The sequence below is a fragment of the Citrus clementina genome, unplaced genomic scaffold (assembly GCF_000493195.1).
Source record: "Citrus clementina cultivar Clemenules unplaced genomic scaffold, Citrus_clementina_v1.0 scaffold_3, whole genome shotgun sequence".
Taxonomy (NCBI): Eukaryota; Viridiplantae; Streptophyta; class Magnoliopsida; order Sapindales; family Rutaceae; genus Citrus; species Citrus x clementina.
The window spans coordinates 228,220-244,664 of record NW_006262339.1 but is presented as its reverse complement, the minus strand read 5'-3'; the positions used below and the strand labels follow the sequence as shown (position 1 = coordinate 244,664).

At 34.2% G+C, this 16,445-nt stretch overlaps 2 protein-coding genes across 2 annotated transcripts; one reads left to right on the top strand and one right to left on the bottom strand.

Annotated features, from left to right (window-relative positions):
• Positions 1–696: 696 nt before the first annotated feature.
• LOC18047352 (beta-1,6-galactosyltransferase GALT31A) lies at positions 697–5,707 on the bottom strand. The gene is made up of 11 exons (XM_024189761.1): positions 5,325–5,707; positions 3,380–3,476; positions 3,240–3,301; positions 2,862–3,073; positions 2,698–2,761; positions 2,521–2,593; positions 2,252–2,372; positions 2,064–2,151; positions 1,840–1,965; positions 1,652–1,761; positions 697–1,542 (listed from the first exon to the last, which is right to left on the bottom strand). Exons 1-11 carry the CDS (start codon positions 5,426–5,428, stop codon positions 1,394–1,396), a joined length of 1,206 nt encoding a protein of 401 aa, XP_024045529.1. The 5' UTR covers positions 5,429–5,707; the 3' UTR covers positions 697–1,393.
• A 5,853-nt stretch (positions 5,708–11,560) lies between these two features.
• Positions 11,561–15,214, top strand: LOC18047351 (subtilisin-like protease SBT3.9). Its single transcript, XM_006439123.2, has 10 exons — positions 11,561–11,864; positions 11,992–12,083; positions 12,191–12,288; positions 12,370–12,528; positions 12,621–13,279; positions 13,376–13,461; positions 13,558–13,800; positions 13,896–14,010; positions 14,234–14,426; positions 14,573–15,214. The coding sequence occupies exons 1-10, from the start codon at positions 11,766–11,768 to the stop codon at positions 15,160–15,162; spliced, it is 2,334 nt and encodes a 777-aa protein (XP_006439186.1). The 5' UTR covers positions 11,561–11,765; the 3' UTR covers positions 15,163–15,214.
• Positions 15,215–16,445: the final 1,231 nt, after the last annotated feature.

Here is a 16,445-nt window from a genome sequence, read left to right as displayed (position 1 = left end):
GATGACTTAATGGATCATTCAACAGTGGCGATCGAGTGTTTTTTCGCCGTCATGAATCTTGATGATTGATTTTGATCATGTACTGTAATTTTCGTTGCTGGTGAAAGGCGGAAAGCGGGGGTCACCTCAGTCCTCTCGCCCGTCACCACCCACCTCTCTACGTATCTGAGACCCAGTCTCACTGACTTTTTATGAGTTGAGGGCGGGCATGGGCTCCAACCAATAATAATATGTTTTGATTATTCATTAGCACGTGTTCCTTTCTTTGCTAGCTCCAACACCCTGTTCCTTTCCTTTTCGTCCGTACGGAGTGAGTATCATCAAATCAAATCAAATCAAATACTAGCTACTACTTGGTTGGCCGGCCCTCGGCCGTGGGCATGCATTGCAATTAAACAGTTTTTCTGGCCAAGTATATAATAATAAATATTCCTCATCACAAATAACAAGAGAGCATGTCAGCCACTAAAACATTTGCAATCCTCCTAACAGTGGTAATAAGTTTGTGTAAAGAAAAAAAGTATTGGTAAAAAAAAAAAAAAAATTCTTATAAAAATTTTTACAAAAAAAGATCTCTGATCTTGGCTCTTTATTCTTTTTTGATCTAATGATTAAAAATTTGTGTCTAAAAATGAAAATTGAGTTTTAAATTTGTGTACCCTAAACCTATTAGGTAATTTTGTATATATTCAATCATTGCCTTGATAACGGTGGAGCTGATTAGGGGATAGGAAGATCCTTAATGGACGAATGTGGGTCCACCTCTGTTTAGCATTCAACTCCATTAATTATCAACACCAGCATCAACTTCAACCGAAGGAAACTAATAATGGTTGGTTTTATTCCTATTACAATCTTGATCGAGTTTTGTTTTCCATCGAAAATTTCGGCCGTACATATGTAACATGTGCTAGCTACACCAACTTCTTCTTCAGTTCAGACTTCAGACTTGAGACTCTCGCTATCGAAACAAGGCTAATATGTGATTGCGATTCATGTTCACGTTTTAAATGCTCATGGCGACAGCGTGTATAAATCACAATCACAGTCGCATTCACATATAAAAAAGGTCGGCAGTTGCGTAGGTACCCGAAATTCCCGGCGACTGACTACGATAGATCGATCAACCACCAATTACTTTTGCGAACAAATGCCGGTTTAATCTATTGTGTTGTTATCAAACAAGGCTAAACAACTCTGAAGCTAGAATATAGATTGTCATTCTTTTTTCCCTGAGATTAGAATCCATATGTGCACTGAATTAATTTAATCATGTACCAGCTATCTGTCCCCGAGGCATCAATAAGCAAAAATCGGGCAGTTTCTGTTCCTTAACCACTGTCTTGATCATCACATATGCAAATATTTTACAACCCTAGAGGGCAGGCAAGTCTCAGAAACTTGTATGCCAGATCGCTTCATCGCCCTCACCACACCGCTGGTGTACCTCTCCCATTCGCTCCACTGACTTGCATACGCCACTGCAGCTCCAATCAAATGACGCAGCACAAGGATTTCCTGCTTGAGCCTTCCACTCACAATCTATTAATCATACATTTAACTCTTGTCACTACCTTGATTAACAAAGGAGAAAGTAAAAAGGTGAGTTAACCATGTATATATGGAGCATTAATAGGCATCACAGTCATACCAGGGGCAGTCCCACAGCAGAGGCTTCGATCATCAATGTGCTCTACATCAAGCCCAATAAACCAAGAACCTAGAGAGACGTCTTCATTTGCATATCTATGGAGTATGTGCCTGGAGAGTGAAGTCATACTAATTAAAACAATAAGACTTGATAGTGATGACAGAATGATTATTCACATAGAGACTAACCTATTTACCGAAATATAGGTTGCCAAATCTTTGGAGATTGCATATATTTGCCCTGTTGCATGCCTAAAATATTTATTCCCCTCCTCGCCAAATTTCCAATATTCTGGCTCATGGTACTTGACCCCTCTGCATATTTTTATATCCAGAGGTACTAAATTAGATAACTAATGTGAATTTTTGAAAACCCGAAAGAATTCAGAAAAGTTACATTTTCCATTCCCTACTTTTGTCCCAGAACAGGTCCAGACTTCATACAACCAATGTAAACACGTGGTTTGGATCTATGACGGGCCAAAGTAGAACCAACCATGCCTGTTCAATGTTGAAACTAATTCAAAGACCTTGAAATCAAATCTATTCACGCTCTTCTCCGAATAGTGAGCAGATGCGTTCAAATGCAAGATACACTCACCAAGATTCACATGCACGTCATCATCAACTTTAATATAGAAGTCAGCATCCCACTTGGCAACAGCTGTTGAGAAGTATATTTGGGTTTTCGATGACAATTCGTGATATCCTTCTATGTGATTCTGCAATAAAAGTAACAGTAACTCTTACTAAGCTTCACAATAGATGGATATAATTTGGTCTAATCTCTTTGGAAACTAAAAAATGTGATGACAATGTAGTTCTGTCTCCCAGTCTCCCAGCCACACACATTTGAATCGGTATACATACCAGTCGCAGGAAGTCCTTGTGCTGCTCATCTTCTGCATCAATAGCCCGATCCAGAACACCACCAGCAGTTGCACTGATGACCACAAAATTTAGTAAAAGATATTTTGTCAATACTAACACTCTGAAGTAAGCTAATTAGTATGATAATTAATAACTTGCACTTTCAAGTAAACCAACCTATGTCCTATAACAAACCGCATTATTATTCCCTTCTCATTCTCCAACTTCAGTAAGCCATCCCCTAAAATAAACAATAGCCAACTAGTGTAAACATACACCTATTTCAAACCATAATGATGTAGATGAGAGAAAAGTAGAATAGTTCTTCTTATGCTCTAAACCTTTAGGCATCCAAGTTTCCCTGATCGAATCTCTTCGCTTCCTGCTGCTGAATGCAGTAATGATTCCCATGACAAAGAAAACCTTCCGACGTGCCTTCAAGTTCTCAGTTCCCAATTTTGTAACAACCGGAGAAGCTTCCTCAGAATCACCTTTGGCAGCCCTAGCTGCTGCTAGCTGCATCTCCAATGAAGAGATTGTTTTGTCCAATGTCCTGTAATCATTTGACACAAATTTATCAAACAAAGACTTCAAACGCATTTTACATAGCTGATGTCACCAGGGGCTTTTAGTTTAAAGATCAAGAAATATACAATTGAAGAACCAGGATTTTGTCCTGAATCCTTATTTTTAACAAATCATCACAACATGCAACTTACATGATTACATCATGAGTTTGTGAAACTTGAGAAAGGATGTCCCCTGTCTGGAAGGAAGCCTCCTGTAACAGAATACCCAATTTTATTAATAAGTTTTACAAAGTCAGTGGAGCTTCAAAAGCCCTATCCTTCTAACTTGCCTTCTTCTCACAATCAACTGTAGGATGTAGTACTTCTGATCGATGCTTCTCAGGTGAAACATTATCCCTATCAAGTGGATCAGGAATAGCCCAAAACCTGTCGAATTGGCATTGCGACTTGTCAGTGGACATGAAAATAATGTTAATAAAATAGCATCATGTAAATGGAAAAGAGTAAAATGATATATCAAGCAACAAATATAACATTAAAAAACAAAGGCCTAAATTAAATATTCCCTATGGTACATAGAAGTCATAATATGCCAAAGACTAGTGTGCACTGTATAGTGATGTACAGAGACACACCATTAGAACAAGACATATCAAATGACTAGTTTCTACATTCAAACAATGGGGATTGAGGAACAACTTAAATCTCACGTCAGCAAAAGTTGACCTTATCTTTCTTGCTCATGATACTTTTCTGCCAGAATACTTCTTTTTGTCCAACCCCATAAATGATATTCTCTAGTCCAAGTAAAGGAGTAACCAAATGCCTCCAGAATGAAGAGATACACCGTTCCACTTGAACAAGATCTCCTCTTCCACATAAAGCAATATCATGATTAGATAACATGACCATCCTTCACTAGATACAAGAAGAGTAGACATTCATACAATACGGAAGTTGTTTCTTTGACACAATCACAATTGTTGACCAATTAGAGTACCAGCACTCTTGTGGACTCAGATATTTTTGCAGCAATTTTGATTGATAGACAACTACTCTTCGGTGGTTCAAGCATGCTTCATTGAGAATGCCAAAAGTTTCGATGGTCACTTCTCAAAAGAAATACCCAATATCTTTTACCGAGAGCTTGAACAAGGAAGCACAATACTGTGATATTAACTTGAATTTTGATATGATTGATTTTCATCTTCAGTTTTTCTGTATGTAAGTTGTAAAGAAACTGAGGGAACATAATCAGCTGTAGGTCAATCATGTATTATATCTTCACATATATAAGTTACAAATCTAGAAAGCCCAGTGACGGATAGATTTCCTCTACAAGATCGCATTACAAAGCTAGCAGTTAATTCCAAAGGCCTGAAGGCAAACCAAGTTAAATAAAGCACACGAACATTTTACAATCATCAGATCAACCAAGATACAGCTCAAAATCCAAAACCAACCTGGTAAAAGATATCTGCACATAATCTGTTTGAAGACTTATGTGCAGGCAGCTGCTCTAATTTACCCAATGCCGCCAGGAAAATATCCTTAGATAGCTGCCAACAGCTTTTAATAGCTTTCATTTAAACCCATGACCACTACTTTCTCTTTGGTTTGCAAAGCCATTAATTCATCTAAATGGAGTTGGCTAGTTAAGCTGTTTTGCACCATCATAATCAACACAGAGCAACAATATCTCCTTCTCAGGATCATGAACCTTCCACCAAAATATAAAATTACTTGGTACGCTAATGCAGCAAACAAATTCCCAAGATTGGATAGGAATTTACTAAATGAGACGAATCTCATTATGTGCACGGCCCAACACCATCAAATCTACCTTATGTATTACTAGAAAGCTATGGGAACACAGGCCCAGATTAACAAATCCTCCAAATCTTGCAATTTATACAGCCCCCATTTCCACCAACTGCACTTTAGTGATATTTGAAAAAAAAAAAAAAAAGCAAAATGGTTTAAACAGTAGAACGGAATATTAATTTCGAATACAGACACCGAATCCAGAAGCAAAAGCAAGAGCCAAATCTATTCATAAAGATCGCATTTTGTTTATGATTTTACAAGATATGCAGAAAACATGATGGCCCAAAAGGAAAAAGTAACATATAGAAAAGGTAAAAAATGAAAAAAGGAAAGTATTAAGAGCTTCTGAACTCCCATAAAAATAAGCAGGCAATCCAAGAAGAGCTGATCAGGTAAAGACAAGATCTTCAGCAATGACAAGAGATAGAGAGAAAGAAAGTGAAGAACCTGTTGATAACAACAACACCCAAGAAGAAGCTTGCAATGCAGAAAACATAAACCCATCTGGTAGAAACTCCATTTGCTGCTTTCTGAGGCCTGCTCACACCCATTTGATTTCAGTGTATCAAATACCAAAAAGAGAAAAAAAAAGAAATGCTTCAGCTTTAAGGAAGCTGCTGTGTGCGTATGTCTTTTCTTAAAACTTACAAAGAGAAAAAAAGTGACCCCATCTCCGAAAAGGAAAGGAAAGGATGGTGAAGTAAACTACATCAAGTAAATAATGTCTGAAACAGACTTTAAATTTAATTGTCTTAATAGAAAAATAGATTGAAGATTGATTTCCTTTTCCAAATTCCAATCAAATCCACTAGAAGAATGGGCCTCCTGTCTTTGTGTTATATTAATGTTGTTGAGTTCATTGTTTAAATTTGTCACTGCAAATCTTCTTAAAATAATGCAATGGGCAAATGACAAAACTCACGACAACTGTTAACTACCAATAATGCCCCTGTGTTTTGCGTCTGCCCCCTTCCTATTTTTTATTTATTTATTTTTTTGTTTCAAATATTGGGTCGCACCATTATTTATTTTCTGAAAATGAAGGGAGCTCTTAAAGGTTGCTCAATTATATTTAGAAAAATTATCTCACCATCACTTTTGTTTTGTCATATATATATTTAATTACCTCAAAATTTTAACTTTTTTTACACCACCTTTATCAAATTTGTATCAATAAATTATTTTGACAATAAAAAATTGACTCTTTTACAAAATTTAAAAAAAAATAAAATAAATTATAAATATACCCCTAGTTTAATAAAATAAATAAATTTCAAAATTAATATGTTAATTTTTTATAATTATAATTTCATTTAAAAATTATCATGTTAATTTTTTGTAATTATAATTTCATTTAATTTGTATAGGGAAGTTTCTTAATATTAATTATAGGGAAGTTTAAGATAATTATAGGGAGTTTTCCTCTTCAAAAATTATAATTTATAAGATGTTAATTTTTTTATAATTATAATTTCATTTAAAAATTATCATATTAGATTTTGAGATTTATTCAAGAAAAAATTTTTATTTTTTAAAAATTTTATAGAATAAAATAGTTTTTTAGGCCATTTACGAGTAAAATAGTTATTTTTAGTGTAAAAATAGTTGATTAATACAAGATTAGAAACAAAGGGTAGTGTAGAGGTAATTTTCCTTATATTTATTATACTGCAAACCCCCACTAACATTTCATGAAATAAATTAGTGGCTGCTTTCCATTAGTGTTTTTCGTTTATTAGATCATTTTATCACATTAAGGGTTAGTTTGGTAATACCCTAGTTTTTAAAATAATTATTAGGTAAAATTTTATTTTCAAAAGTATTATAAAATTTGAAAATAGTTTATATAATTTGGTAAATCTTGCCGTTATATTTTTGTAAGAATACAAATGAATAAAATGTATATATTATTGAAAAAAAATTGTTTGCACGTTTATATATATATATATATATATATATATATATATATATAGTGTAATGAGTGTAAAATTGATTCTTAGAATCATGTATTAAAATACTATTTTTTTTTCTTTTCAAAATCTGTTATAGGATAGGGCTATTTTATCAAAACTGATTTTTTTTAAATTATAAAATACCAAAATTAATTTTAGCTTTACAAAATCACTTTTAAACCTCCTAAATATAATCTCAAATGGGCACTAAATCTATTATCAGACTTTATTTTTCATGATCTGTACGATCGTAAGATTGATTTTGAAAGATGAGCTCCATTGATCGCACTGACCCAAATTAAAAACAATCTATCTCTATATAGCATTATATATAATTCAAACACAAGCAAATACAATTGAAGTCCATTTAAATGTACAATCAATCAAACATATCAAACTCTAATATAATTAAAGTCCATTGAAGACAGCATAATTATAAAAATTCCACAACTACTATAGAGTCTTGAACCCTCCAGATTGAAGTTAAGAGGGATTTGCAACACGTTTGGACAAACTTGGTGATCTAAGTTTTATTTTTCCTTATATCATAATTTTATTTAGATATTATAATTGTTTCATATGATTTATTGATGTTATATAAGGGTGAGTTGCCTGGTATTAATCAAATAGCGGCTGAACTTGTCAACCGTCTCAACTCATAAATAATTCAGGTGGTGTGTTTTTGTAAGAAAACAGTGGAGAGATTGTGAGGTTTTAATATTTCTTTATTTAGATTTTGTGAATTCGATGGCTTCAACGGATCAAAATTGATCTTTCTACTGCTCCTGCAACAACAGAACCTACTAGAGAAAGCCATATGGCCACAAATTTGGTTCATCCAAGTAAAATTCTCATTGCTGCGATAAGAAGCCATCTGCTGTGAGTTGGCAATTATTATTGAGAAGAAAATTGGAGATGCCGTTGGCATTTCGACAATTTCGATTGTGGTTTGTGGCAGCTCCCCCAGTCGCTGTAGCTTCCTGTGCTTGTGATTGTGAAGGAATAATAACGAGGCCAACAAGTATCTTATTTAATTGGATTATTTATCTGGCCGGAATGACTATAATCATATTAAATCTTAAACTTTGTCCAATATCTTGCTCAAAAATTTAGGGGCTCGATGCATTGTGCTTTTATTTGTGTTTGTTTGTATTCGATCAAGTCCTTAATTAAATATTCACCTGGATAATTCTTTGACGTTCGACCATGTTTCTTAACGCACATAGAAAGTAATGATACTGTCAAATTGACAGACTCTTTGATATTGACTATGTTCCACTCGGAAAATAGAAAGTATCCCATAAAAAGAAATTTGCACCAATTTTTAGATGATTAATAGGAATGTTAACATATTTTTTCCCTTTTGTTTCCTGAAGGTATGGTATGATTAAATTTAAATTAATTTTTTTAACCAAATAACTTCTTAAATATAAATGGGGTGGTCAATCAAATAAAGCTTCAAAATCACTCAACCTAACATTATATCATAAGAAAATCTAATTATTTTTTTTGCTTTTATTCAGTAACCATCAATTAATGCCTTGAATTTTGCTTAATACAAGGGCATGTTTGTAGACAATCAAAATCTGTTTGGAAAACAATAATTTATATATTCTGAACATAGTCAAGAATTAGGATAATCTTTTTATGGGTCCGATTAATATATCTCAAGGATACCGTACAGTTTAGACACTTTGGAAGGTCAGAATCTCTTCTTACACTAAAATTTAATAAGAGTAATGATATGTTTACAAAGTTAATATACAATAAGTTACGATTGCGTATTTAGTAATAGTTGACTTTCATTTCATAATACTAATAAATGAATGATACATCACATGCAAAATCATTTTAGATGCATACTTATATTCTAATTTTGCAGGCACATCATTGCTTATCTACTGAACTAGGGAAGTTAAAAAACGACTCTAATAATTAGCCCATTAATTGTTAAACTATTTTGATTAAAAATATGAAACAAATTTGAAATCATTAATTTGATGTAATTCAATGGTAAATGAATGAACATTATTAAATGTTGAGTTGCCTTTCAATATATATTATTATATTGCAAAAGATATCAAAGACTTTAAAAAATTTGTAAAAAATATAAGTTAATATAAACCCACCCATTTAGGAAAAAAAAAAAAACAAATGTAATGACATGTTTAGAAAGTTATAATACTAAGACTGTATCCTAAATGATATATCATTTGAGGTGTTTTATATAATATCCTACATTAATTAGGGGTTAATCTTTGTTTTTTTTCGTTAACACAAAGGCATAAATTTTAGAAAAATAGGTTTTGGAAAAAATAGTAATCCTTTGAAAAAAAAAAAAAAAGGGGAGTGATACAATAGCTTTAAAGCAAGAATCAAAATTTTAAAATAGACAGGAATGGGGTATTTTAAGAGGTGGGGGGACAATATCATCATTTAGTGGTGACATGGTGTAGGGATGACAATTTGTGGGCTTGGGCCGGCTTTTCAAAGCCCAGACTCAAGCACACATCATTCAAATAAAGTCCATGCCCTTCAAAAGTCCGTCCAAATTGAAGATAATTATCTAATATATAATAAAATAATAGTCCAATACATTAATACAACCTAATCAAATAACAAATAGAAATATAAAAAATTAAACTAATTTAATATTTTGAGTTTTTTATTTAAATTAAATTTATTTTTTATTCATAAATTAAAAAAGCCCAGGCCAAGTCAGGGTTTTTTTGCTAAGTCTTTATCCAGGCCCAACATATGTAGGTTTTACAATTTTTGGACACATATTTAGACCCAGGCCTTTTTGCCACCCTTAACAGGGTGTCAACAAACAACCCAAGAGGCTATAAAAATAAAAATAAAATGTTGTCTTCGTTCAGAGCCACACATGAGCAACCATTGCAATGCATGTAAATATATACAAGACGAGTCAAGGCTATGGGCTCCTGATAAAATCTTAAACCAGTAGAGCTAGAACAGAGGTGCTTGTGCTAGCGCATCATCATTAGTAGTATGTTATTATTGTTATACTTCTTCTTCTTCTTCTACACATTTAGCAAATCAAGAGCAATTGGTCTTTGGTTATTACATTTGAGTTTGTTGAAAGTTACAAATGATGTAAGTTAGCAGGATCCCAAATTCTTCCAAATAAATTTAACACAATTTAAATAAAGTATTCATAGAAAAATGTTCCTGAACAAGCATGTATAATAGTTAGAGTTCTTCAGTTGTATTGAGCAACCATAAATAAAATGGATTAACATCTTGTGCTTGCATTTGGTATTAAAGTGTTGTATCTTTTAAGTTACACTTGTATAGAAAAAAAATTAAAATTATAAAATAAAAGTTGATATTGTATAGTAAATATGATTTTAAATAAAATTTTTAAGAAAAATAACAAACATATTACAAGTATTTCATCAAACAAGTGTATGATCAAATCAATTCAAGTTTATTAAACGTATTAATATTGTAGCTTTTAAGTTACAGTTACCCAATTTTAATATCGAACCAGACTTAACCTAATTCAAATTAATTTGTAATTGTTTTGATTGTCCTAGGGATGTCAGAAAAACCTAGCCCTGCCTGAGATTGGGTGTTTCAAGCCGAGCATATTTTCACCCAAAAACCTAAGAAATGATTAAAAAATTAAAATACACTTTTGAATATATATTTAAAGTTTGAATCGTGTAATCCCAACTTCTAAAGTCTAACCTAACAAAAATAAAATAAAATTTTATAAACTATAAATTTATAAAACATGATGAAAAAAAAAAAACAAACTCAGGCTTTTTGCCCTAATCCAAAAAAAATTCCAACCCAAATCAGGCTAAGACCAACCCAACAAAAGACATGCTAGCTCGACTCAAGTTTTCTCAGGCCCAGCTACTTTGCCATCGTTAGATTTTCCCGACGTCAATTGCTGGCACCTGCTTTGCAGAAGTATCCACCAACTGCAGTATCAACGCTGTGATCATCCCTTGCAGCTTTTTCTCAGCATCATGAGTTTGTTACATTTACATGACGCGTTTTCATCGAACCATCTTGCCTTATTTTTTATTTTTATTTATTTTTAAATAAATAAAAAGAAGAAAGGAAAACATCAGTCCCACTGCTGAGTGCTAACAATGAAGGAAAAAGATAAAAGCAGAAGGCACAAGCAGAACTTGAGGGCTTGGAATCTCACGGGCGGACTTTAATTTAAAGGTGCTACAATGAAAGTGGTTCAAGGGTCATTCTTATCAATACAGTGCAACATCATCATCATCCATCACCAATCTCGAATATTAAGTGCAAGACTAGGACACAACTCAAATCTATTTGTGTATATAATAATTAACAAACATATCAAGAAAAACCACACAGTGATCAGTGATGAAGAGACAGAGCTTGGTGCCGACTGCCCTGGTCAATTTTATTTTGTTCAAAAGTTTTTAGATCATGCACCTTGCAAATGTAATAATTAGCCACTATGATGCTTGACAGATACAACTCAAGCAAATGCGGTCTACTGTACAAGTTGAGTTGAACAAAAGCTGGGAAAAGTAGATAAAGTAATTTATCTGGATTTCAGCTTTCAGCATATCTTTCTACACAAAATTGTGCCCCACTCCCACATTGCGGTAATTGGGAGAGCTCTCTGGAGCATCTTTCGGGTAACAGCAACTTCCACAAGCACATAAATTCTCAGTTGCTTTTAATCCATTAAGCATAAAGTCCTAGAAGAAAAAATAATAAAAGATGGTAAAGCATAAAGAGCAAAAGTAGACTAAAAGGAAAATGTTCTCCTTTCCTCAATTACGTGAAGATCTAATAGAAGAGCTCACTTATGAACATTCCCATTTTTCATTGAACAATTGAAACTCTGTCTAGCACAAAATCCTCCGCACGTTTCCATGTGATTTGCTGATTGATATATATTGTATCAAGAAACAGAATGGAGGCAAGAAAAACTCAGTTGCTGAGAATTCTTGTCGTCATTCTGCTCCAACACCATCTTCAGATTTCCTTAACATTGGTTGGTGCAACAAGTAATGTAAGTAAATGTAACTTCAACATCCAGATTCTAACATTTTGACTTTTCTTTTTTGCTTTCTCTCTTCTCTTTTTTTCCCCTCCTTTTTTTTCTCTTGGTATGATTACTTGGCAAAAAAATGTTATAGGTGCACATTGTGTATATGGGAGAGAAGAAGTATGAAGATCCAGTAGCCATCACAAAGTCTCACCACAGATTTCTATCAACCGTGCTTGGAAGGTATGGCTTTAAATCGACATACATACTTAAGTCTATTAACTCAAAATGGTCAGTTAAATTTTCAATAAGTAATAATCACAACATTAATTGCGTTATTTTTGACACAGCAAAGAAGCAGCAAAGCATTCAATTCTATACAGCTATAAACATGGGTTTTCAGGGTTTGCTGCAAGGCTAACAAAAACTCAGGCAGAAAAGATAGCAGGTGAGATAACTTGCCTGAAAGCCCGTGTTGTCGTCTCATAGCTTTTCAGCGTCTTAAAAATATTCGAAATTTAAATTGCAGAACTTCCTGGCGTTGTTCAAGTAATTCCCAATGGAATTCTTAAGCTTCATACAACCAGAAGCTGGGAATTCATGGGGCTCCACTATTATCAGTCTTCAAAAAATCTATCAACAGAGAGCAACATGGGTGAAGGTACCATCATTGGTATCATTGATACAGGTAATACGTAGAGACATCATCCTGAGGATTAAGGAATAATTAACATCTGGAAAACGTTATTAACCTGAGAAGAAATTTTTAAATCTATGCAGGAGTTTGGCCAGAGTCTGAAAGTTTCAGTGATAAAGGCATGGGTCAAGCTCCAGTTCCACCACATTGGAAAGGAATATGCCAAAAGGGAGAGAAGTTCAACTCTTCCAATTGCAACAGAAAGTTAATTGGTGCTCGGTGGTTCATAAAAGGGATCATGGATATGATCAATGCATCCACTAACACTGATGAGTATTTTTCTCCAAGGGATGCAGTTGGACACGGCACTCATACAGCATCCACAGCAGCTGGTTATTTCGTTGAAAAAGCAAACTATAGAGGGCTTGCTGCTGGATTAGCCAGAGGAGGAGCACCTTTAGCCCACTTGGCAATTTACAAGGCTTGCTGGGATATTGGATGCACTGATGCTGATGTACTAAAAGCATTTGATAAAGCAATACACGATGGAGTGGATGTCCTATCTGTGTCTATTGGCAATGAGATACCACTGTTTTCCTATATTGATCAACGTGATTCAATTGCAATAGGTTCCTTCCATGCAATTGCCAAGGGGATCACTGTAGTTTCTTCAGCAGGAAACGATGGCCCTGTTGCTCAAACAATTGTGAACACAGCACCTTGGATAATCACTGTTGGAGCAACCACAATTGACAGGGCCTTCCCCACGGCCATAACACTTGGAAATCACCAAGTTCTCTGGGTATAGTAAATAGTTCTTCACTCATATCAGGCCAAAAATAAAAAAATAAAAAATGCAATGTTCAAAGATTTCTTGTGATCATTTTGTTTCTTTCAGGGACAATCGGTTGATATTGGAAAAGTTAGTCATGGATTTACTGGCCTCACATACTCTGAACGCATAGCTTTTGACCCTGATTCTATGTGAGAGAGACATTTCTTTCTGTCTTTTTACTTTTCAATTTATCTCTCCAACATTCCGTGTGATATATTTACTATTCAATCACTACAACCTTTCAGCAACGATTGCCGGCAGGGAAGTCTTAATGCGACATTAGCTGCAGGAAAAATCATTCTATGCTTTTCAAGACCAGACACACAGGACATACAGTCTGCCGCAATTTCTGTGACGCAAGCAGGAGGGGTTGGACTCATATATGCGCAGTTTCATACCGACGGGCTTGACTCTTGCAATTTGATTCCCTGTATTAAAGTAAATTATGAAGTAGGGACACAAATTCTCTCCTATATTAGAAGAGCAAGGTAGTGGCAAACAGATTGGAGGATGGTGAGGACAGAAACATTATGTGTTTCTAAACTGAATACAATTTATTGTGTTTATTTGATTTCATGCGTAGGTCTCCGATTGCAAAGCTGAGTTCTCCCGAGACTGTTATTGGGGATTTGGTATCTCCAAGAGTTGCATCCTTCTCATCCAGAGGACCTAATTCAATGTCCCCAGCTGTATTGAAGGTACGGGGCAATAAGCTAAATTCTCAGTTATAATGTGAAACCAACATTATACATGTAACACAAGCAAAAGCATACAAATTTTATTAGCACTTGGATAGCATAACGTGACTTCCAAGTTGTAAAGTTTCTTACCTCTTCCTTGTTTATTCTATTCTTTGTACGTGTATGTGTATAATATCAAAATTATTACCTTACAAACCCATTGTCTGATTGAGGATGGTAGCCTGACATAGTTGCACCGGGTGTGGATATCTTAGCCGCATATCCACCCATTGGCTCAAAGGACATCCAAGGGTATGCACTGCTATCAGGAACTTCAATGTCTTGCCCCCATGTAGCAGGAATAGCAGCACTCATAAAATCTTTACATCGAGACTGGTCCCCAGCAGCCATAAGATCAGCTCTGGTTACAACCGGTTGGTTGGTTGTTTTTTTTTTTTTTTTCCTGTTTTTTCCCCTTTTTGGTTATTTTCTTGTATGGCAAGAAAGAAGAAGAGCATGATTGATGAGTAGTAACGCCATAATCATGTAACCAACCAAAATTGGGGACATTTGACTGCAGCTTCTCAAACCGGAACAGACGGAATGAACATATTTGAGGAAGGCTCTACTCGCAAGGAAGCAGACCCATTTGACATAGGGGGCGGGCATGTTAATCCTAACAAGGCAATGAATCCAGGGCTTGTTTATGACATTACAGTAGAGGACTATATCCAGTTCCTCTGCTTCATGGGTCACAACGATGCATCAATCAGCAGATTGACCAAGTCCAAAATCAACTGCTTGAAAAACAACCATCTCGCTCTGGACCTTAACCTCCCATCTATCACTATCCCAAATCTACATAACAATGAGACAGTTACAGTTACAAGAAAGGTTACAAATGTGGGACAAATTAACTCAGCTTATGAAGCTCTAGTGGAGGCTCCGTATGGCGTAAATATGACAGTTGAACCTGAAGTTCTAAGTTTCAATATGACCATCAAAATTCTTTCCTTCAGAGTGACCTTCTTCTCAAATCATAAAGTGCATCCAGTCCCAGATGCAGAGTACAGATTCGGCAGCCTGACATGGACGGATGGTGAGCATTTTGTGAGGAGCCCAGTAGCCATTCGTGCTATCAAATTTGAATCTTATAGTGACAATGTATAGGATGAATGGCAATTGCACTCGATCAAAACAATGTATGGAATGAACAAATAAACTAAACTTCCTTCAAGCTTTCATATCTTTGAGTCGAGTAGTGATTAAATCTAATTAATTAATCATTTAACCAAACTTTGTCAAAAATCAAGTCAATCAGTCGAAATCCAGCTGTTAGGTTGGTTGGTTGGTTTTGGCATTATTAAAATACAACTCCAAAATGAATTATGCTCGGCAAGAATTGGGTAACAACCATCTGCCACAGCAAAGAAGAACTAATTTATAATGGTTAGATTGTGGCTACTCCCTGTCTTGTTAATTCCGTTGATCACGGTAACTAATTTCTTTCTGTAATTATAAAACTTACTTCAATCAGTCGTACTGATTGGAATTTTCAATAAAAAAATTAATCTTATTCTTCTTGAAAAAGAAAAAAAAGGCCAAAATATGTAGGCTTTGTGATACTACAGATAAAATATTCAATCTGAGTTTCTTCTTTTATTAGAAACTCGTTTTCTGGCAGAGTGAACTTGTGATTTTTCAATATTAAAAAAATAATAATAAATGGTAATTATTAAAATAAAATAAAATAAAACTGATATTTTCTTTTATTAGAATTGGACTATTGTCATCCCTCATAAATTCTTTTAAAACATCCCCTTCAAGGTTTCAATTATACTAAACTTAATGCCAAAAGTACCTTTCTTTTTAAATAAACATTATTAATTTATGAGTCTATTAATTTTTTTATTATTTCTTGCTCCTACAATTATTTTACAATCTTATTGGCTTAAGTCTTCACACAAATAATTTCTATAGGTGATAAACTTCTTAATAAAAATTAATGAGCATAAGGCAAAAATCATATAATTTGTCAGACTGGATTGTGTTCGTAATCATAAAAAACAATTCTTCAATATTTATATATTACTCTCATTATCAATAGTCGGTAACTGTCTCGGCTTTTGTTTCAATTTCTAAACCCAAGTATTAGACAATGAGTCTCTCCATTTCTCTTTTTTTTATATATATAATTTTAATTTTTCATTTAAAATGGCAAAAGAAAGAGCGAGTACATAAAATAGTAGATTTTTTAAGAAAATTTCTTGAACCATGGTAGAAAGAAGAAAGAATCCAGTGCACAAATCAAAATACTAAAAAATTTGGGCCAGAAAGATTTCACTAATCCAAGGTCAAAAAGAAAAAGGGGAAGCAACGGGGAGGTTCACTGGGGGATAGATCGGGAATTTAAAGGGGTGTCGGCTAGTAATTTAAAAATATAAAAAACGGGG